Below are 7,071 nucleotides of genomic sequence, written 5' to 3' on the forward strand. Positions count from 1 at the left end.
AGCCACAGCAAACAAAAGAGGTACACGAACAGGGAAGGGAACACAGAAACCAGCAGGAGCAAACAAAGACACAAAATGCAAGGTATACTCAAAGAGCAGTGCCACAGGAACAGAGAGGTCCGGCTACTAGAGTGGAGATACGTTGCTCGAACGCTATAGCACAGGTGCACAAGCCTTTTAACAACTAGGTTCAGGGCAGACTGAGAGGAAACTGAGCAGCTCGGACAATGTACAAGGAACTGTGACAGGAAGAGTACAGAATGAGTGTTAAGGTAACAGTACACAAGTGCAGGACCTCAGACAGCCACTTCCATTGGAAAATTGAGAGCGTCTGTATCAATTTTTGGTATTGGCACATTTTCACGAGTATGAATACCCGTGAAAATGGTCAGTGTTCTTTTGATAGAACACCGGCTTTCCAGGCAATCTGGAAGCCAGGTGGCAAGCCCGTGGTACCTCGGGATACCAGTATTGGTATATCGGTACTCGTACTTGATACCTATACATAATCCATGTAGTGACTGCAAATTAGTGCATGTAATAAATGTAAGTGTGGTCCATGTAATGACCACAAGCATGTTGTAGATGATCCCACTAACATTTTACAATAGTTATTTCTAAAATGTAAACTTTATTACACTGAACACTTTCTGTATATGTGTGGAAGATGCTTACTCCACAAATATTGTCTTGATATTTATCTGTTGCTTTAGGCAATCAAAGATGACTGGGGAGACGGAAGACAAGTGGCAAGAGCAACAATACCAGAATTGCACAAGTAAGATATATTCTATTTCTAGTGTGGATGTATGCCTAATTCTGAGGAATATGGAGTATGTGTTTGCTTGGAAAGTGTTTTTTAGTATCAATACAATAGAATCTGGGGTTGCAGACACCACGGCTATAACTGGACCCATGTACTGAATCCTAATAGCTTTAGAGGGGCATCTAAAAGTGATAGCCTCGTGGGTTGAGCCTGCCCCTGGCTTTTTTAATGTATTTTGGATACTCCAACAGCGTGGTGTCCATGCCACTGACTCTTTTTCTGGTAGTTTCAGTGTTCCTATCCAATCTTATGTGTTGCAGCTCCCCAATCCAACAGAAAGAGAGAATCTTTCATAAAGTACATAAGAGGTGTGCAGATAAAAGAACTCAATCACTTTAAAAGAAGCATTTATTCATCCCTGTATCTATAAACAATGAGAAGAAATTCGTGTTCAAAGTTTTTTTTCAAGCTGTTAAAAACTGGCTAAAACCCCACTCTCAGCCATAGTTGGACAAGGACTCTGTAAAATCTTCCAAAACCTTTCATGCCTCAACAGTGTCATTATTTTTTCCCCCTGAATTGCAGATCCGTGGCAGTATGATGTAACTCCCTCTCCTCGCTGGCAGTCTATTATTTAACCCCACCCCCCACTTGGTGGTCAGTTGCCAGCCCAGAAAAGTGAACACAGGCCCCAGGGAGTTTTGCCTGTTGCCAGTGCCCAGGTTGCTGTTGTGTTACTTCTCACACACTACCTCGTAGGGATCCCTCTGCCCTCATAAATATCTCTTACCTGGAGATGCTGCCTTTTCTCTCTGCTTTGGCCTTTTAACAGCCACCTTCTCCTGCCCTCCACTGCAGTTGACCAGTCTACATGCCCCACCATCCGTTCACCAAGTCCTGCTCATAGAATCCTCTATGCAGGGATCCGATTCACATAGACCCAGGAGAAAAAGTGTCATGGTTACTCCATGGAACACACCTAGGGATCCTTTACTGAGCAAAAATGTGCAGAAGAGCAACAGAAAGCCATGGCCGGGCAGGAGGGAGGCTGCGGTGCAGCCTGGTGGCTGAGAAATGGTGGTTTGTTGTGATCTTTGAGGATCTTTGGGAAGACCTTCCTATCTAAAGCAGCTAGAGAGGTCAGGGGTGGCTTGTTTAACGCTCTCACTGCTTGTTAAGAACATGTAAATAGTTAAATGTCCATTGCCTAGGCAGGGGCGTCCCGAGGTCGGGTGTCACCCGGTCTCCAGATCGGGTGACACCCTGCCACATCGTCATCGTGCATGCGGGGGCATCTTGGTAATGGACGCCGGCAGAGAGAGGCGGGATGAGGTATGCTGCCAGGTCCCCTCCCCTCTCCTGACACTGTCGGGCTCTCGGTCCATGACAGAGTGCCTGACTTTTTAGTGGTGAGGACACCAAAATGACTGTCAGTCATTTTGGTGTCACCCTTGCAATGTTGTCAGCCGGGTGCGGCCGCACCCCCTTGTGACGCCACTGTGTCTAGGCACAGGTGCACTTTAACTCTCCAGCCCTCTCCAAAAATGTTATTATTGGTTGAAAGTAGAACGGCCCTTTAGGGCTCTGCATTACTTAGGAAATTGATGAGACTGGAAACAGTAGCAATAGGATTTAAAAAAACAAACAAACTTCTACCGCAAAGAAGATTTAAAGTTTACAGAGATCCAGATTACAAATAAAAGAAATTGTTATTAGTGGTGAATGCTCTGAGTAGCTCTGCTTCTTCATGCTGCTGGTGTACCAAGGATTATCATAAGGAAGAATAAGAAGCACTGTGTGTCGGGCAGTGGTGAATGCTTTCAGTGGTAATACGGATAATATCGAGGTGTGCTGATAATGAAGAATAAGAAGCGATGGGGATTTAAAAATAGACTTTTCACTTTGCAAGGAAATGTATTAGTTTGTAATTGGATTTACCATTAGCTTTGTGATTCTTTCCATCATCCAATCATGTGCAAACAAAAAAAATGGTTTTTCCTTTTTACCTTGCACGTGATTGTGCATTCTTTGCAAAGTGAATTTTCACCGCATTCACTAAGCCAAAGGAAAATTCTCTTCCAACTCAGCAAAATGGATTGCTGAGTTATGCTCCATAATGCACTTTGAGGAGTTGACGGCTTATCTCCATGACCGTCAACCTCAGTGTGCATCTTTGTGGGCCCCTTGGATTTTGTACATGGACACTGCTGCATTTCTAGCTTTGTGAGGTACCTGTCTGTTCCCCTGTGTTTTATCTCCATTGCACAGTCTCTGAAATGCCTTTGACGATGAACTACTGACCTCTTAGCATCGTTGGGTCATGTGGGGCCCAGGCCCACCCTTTCCTTGTTTCCCCCTGGTTTCCTCTCTGTCCATCTCTCTACCCTGTTTGCTAGTTCTCTGATTTTTTCTTTCTTTGCTCTTTTGTTCTTTTTCTCTAATTTCCTTTCTCTCTCCCCTTCTTTTTGTAGCCCTATATATAAGCTTGTGCTCGGTTCCTTTTTTCTACCCGTCTTTTTCTTATGGGGTGTGACCCCTTTAACAGGTTATACCACTATTTCATTTGAAACAGTTGCAAGTGCCATAGACACCTTATTATTGCCTATTGTGCCCTCCTCATGTATCACTTCCCCTTCCCTTTTAGATTGTAAGCCCTCAGGGGCAGGGCCCTCCTTACCATCTTGTCTTGATTTGTATTGTGGTTGTAATGTCTTCCCTATATTGTAAAGCGCTGCGCAAACTGTTGACGCTATATAAATCCTGTATAATAATAATAATAATAATAATAATAATTGTCTAGAATGTATGCCTGTGGGTCCCTTATTTCATTGATATATTGTAGATCATGTTTGAATGCTCATGTGCTGTAATTGGTTTTCTGTTTATTGATGTTTTTGGTGTAAAATGGTTAATAAACTCCTATTATTTTAAAAAAAATTATCATTAACAAAACCTGGCGGGATTACAAACAGCAGCACAGTCACACGTCCTGTTACATGTGGGAAAACTCATGTGACATAAACAATAATGAAATATTCACTTAAATTCTCTGCTTATCTTGGTTTCTGTTGGCACCAATGTTGTAATACCACAGTTAGTTTCTATGTTAAAATTAAACCTGACCTTTGAAATTCCAATGTGTTCTCAATTTTAGCTTATACATGATCCTATTGTTTACCATCACTTTGGAAGCAGGAGCTAACAGTCAGGTGCCAGTGCACAAGTATCTTTTTCTTCCAAAATCTAATGGTTACATAGTTAGTCAGGTTGAAAAAAGTCCATCAAGTTCAACCTATAGTAATATTTTTACTAATCCAAAAACAATGCCAGGTAAAACTAATGTATAGTTTTATTTTCTGAGTCTTTGTACACAAGAGTCTGCATATCAAACTAAACTGGGCCATGGCTTGTGTGGCTGTACTAGGAATCATTGTATATAAACTCCTCAGGGGAGGAGCTAAGCTGATGGATCTGGATGATTAACTGGTCTGTATAATGCATTGGTGATCTTGTTCCCATTATCTTTCCTTAAAGCAAAAATTGTGTTTTTAGTTGTGGGGGGATAGATAGTTCTGCCTGTGTCTACCTTGATGTAAAAGAGTAGCTAAGGCCCTTAAAAGTGTTATTATATTGGTTATTATAATCTATATATTAGATTATTCAACAAAACCATGTTCATGTACAGTTATTAAAATCTAATAGTGCTGGTGGGGTATGGTAGACCTTAAAGGTAAATTGACCTGGTTGTAGTTGGGACTCCTGTTGCTAGGCAAATGCTACTGTTATATTCCTGCTAGGGGCATCCCAGAAGTGTTATTACTCTACCCCTCATAGTACTTGAGGGAAGATAGAGACAGGGCTAACAAAGACCGCTGCAGTCACAGGAGTATTACTGTTGTACCCCTCCTAATGCTCAGAAGCACAAACACATAAGACCTAAGGTCGAACTCTGGGTAAAACCCAAACATTAGGTACTTGTTGCAGTCCTGTAATAGGGTGACAACACTGTTAGTTTTTCAGTGAACTCACAAAGTAGCACAGTTACCCTTTGAACAGCGTAGACTTAGATGGACATTTAGTTTGAAATGAACTTTAAAGGTGAGTGAAACACAGACAGCTATAAAAACCCTTCCGCAATCCACTTTAAAAACATTCTACTACTGTCCGTGCCCCCATTGAAGAGATTTTTCTTCTTTCCTGCTTCAGTGATCAGAAAGTGAGTAAAACTCTCCCCAATGGTTACAGAAAAACCAATAAAAACCCAACAAACGTTCTAACTCTTCTCCAAAAAAGGCCAACATTAGCCATGACATTAAAGAAATACATGTTTCAACTTACAGTCCTCCTTGTCCTCTGAAGATTGCTGAAGTCAATTCCTTGGGTCACTTTGTTCGAATAGTGAACTCTTCTCCACACCAAGATGTTGATATAAGTGGCTACCTCCTGTGGCAGCTGGAAGGAGGACATGCTGTGTCTATGTATCGCTTTCCACAGAACTTGACCCTACCTGCTCAGCAACATGTTACGGTAAGGTGATGATTTCATATTGTTATCAGTAAAAACTTACATTTTGTTTATTTGGATGATGTTCACCTGAGGAATCATGGCAAATGTTGGTTTAAATGTGTAATAAAGGTGCATGGTCTTTCTCAGACTAATGAAGGACACCCGTCTAGGGCTTAAAATATAGAAATCCAGAGGATAACTTTTTATGAAAACTTTGGGCTTGGCTGTAAATAAAACAAACAGTACAGACCCTTTTAATGAACCATGCTATTGTCGTCTTATGTTATAGGGGAACTACATTGGTTCTGTTGCACAATGTTCATTGAGTTACACTGCTGTCCTCAAAATTAGTCAGTGGATCACATTACCTTTGGGGAAAAAACACAGCAGTAAAACTAATTCATTATATTTCGGTTTTTAAAAGGTAATAATAGTATTTTTAGTTAGCTATGCATGTAAAATAAACCCCCTTAAAGTGACACTAAACTTAGCAGTTAAATCCTAAAAATGAATTCAAGTACCTTAACTATTAACAAAAATGAATCTTATTTGTGTATCACTCGGCTGTAGATCCTCAAATCATCTCTGAATTCATGCTGACACTGTCCTTCCATCTGGAGTGGTGACTACTTTACAACACACACACAGAGACCAGGGGGAACACAAGTAGCCACCCTCCAGAAGGAAGGACAGTGTCAGTATGAATTCAGAGATGATTTGAGGATCTACAGCCGAATGATACACAAATAAGATACATTTTTGTTACTTGACCCTTGAATGCATTTAAAGGAGGACTATGAGGTGAGTGATTTACACTCATCCTCATAGTTAGAGCTGACGTGTGACATTGAAGCTGTCACAGGTCGGCTCTATTGATCGGGAAGTGAGTGAACACATACCGTCGCTCGCTCACTTCCCGATCATCTCCCTGCAGAGAGCGGTGACTGTCAGTCACTGCTCCCCACAGGGATTACCCCCTCCTCTCTCCGATTCCTCCAGCGCTGACTGGAGGAACTGACTGGGGAGGGGTCGGGCACAGCTGGCTCTGCCTCTAGATAGGCAGTGTTACCTTATGAGTTTATGTCAAATCTTCATAAGACGTATGTATATAGTTTTATTTCTTGTTTTAAATATTTCCCCTGAGTTGTTGATAGCTTGTAGGGAAATAAAGTATTTGTTTTGCTTATCACTGTGGAGGGGAGTGCCAGGCCCAATGAATTGCAAATAGGGTCATTGTTGAGCCCAGGCATGTCCATATAATTACCATGGAGGTGCAACTTCAGTATCCTGTGTATCAGGAGCCAAGACCCTTTGATCTAATAACAAGTAGACTGGCCAATCGTAGAGAGGGGTGTGGAGTTGTAAAGAGGGTCTTGGAAACCCTCCAATCTCCAGTAGGCCTTGGGAGGCAACCAATGGGAGACTTGTCATGCATCCCTATGGACACCAGGGGTATATTAATGACTGGAAAAAACAGCTCGGCCTCTTTTCACCAGGATGGGGCCTCATGTGACGATTAATGGGTAACTATACATATAATCTTTCCCCCACTTAACTGTATGTCTGTTTGTCGGTTAGATACCAATGTCTGGGTATTTGGCATGTTTAAATCTTTTCTTTGTATGTTGTAGTTAAATAGATTGTTGGTTCATTGTATTTAAGTCTTGATACTATATACCAATAAATTCTGTTATTGTGTTGAGCTCAAAAATCTCATGAATGAATCCTTAGAATCTCAAACCTGTAAGTGTGAATGCTTATATAGCGGTTCATAACTTAAAATAGTAATTCAGGTAACA

General features: G+C 41.5%; 1 protein-coding gene across 1 annotated transcript in view; it reads left to right on the forward strand.

The window, feature by feature from the left end:
- The window catches only part of LMNTD2 (lamin tail domain containing 2), a 48,396-nt gene that overhangs the window by 14,247 nt on the left and 27,078 nt on the right, over positions 1-7,071 (forward strand). The window contains exons 2-3 of the mRNA XM_018556034.1: positions 714-778; positions 5,107-5,293. Coding sequence (XP_018411536.1) covers positions 714-778; positions 5,107-5,293 — 252 coding nt within the window. The remainder of the gene's footprint in view (positions 1-713; positions 779-5,106; positions 5,294-7,071) is intronic.

Source organism: Nanorana parkeri, unplaced genomic scaffold, assembly GCF_000935625.1.
Source record: "Nanorana parkeri isolate BGI_ZX_2015 unplaced genomic scaffold, ASM93562v1 scaffold222, whole genome shotgun sequence".
NCBI lineage: Eukaryota > Metazoa > Chordata > Amphibia > Anura > Dicroglossidae > Nanorana > Nanorana parkeri.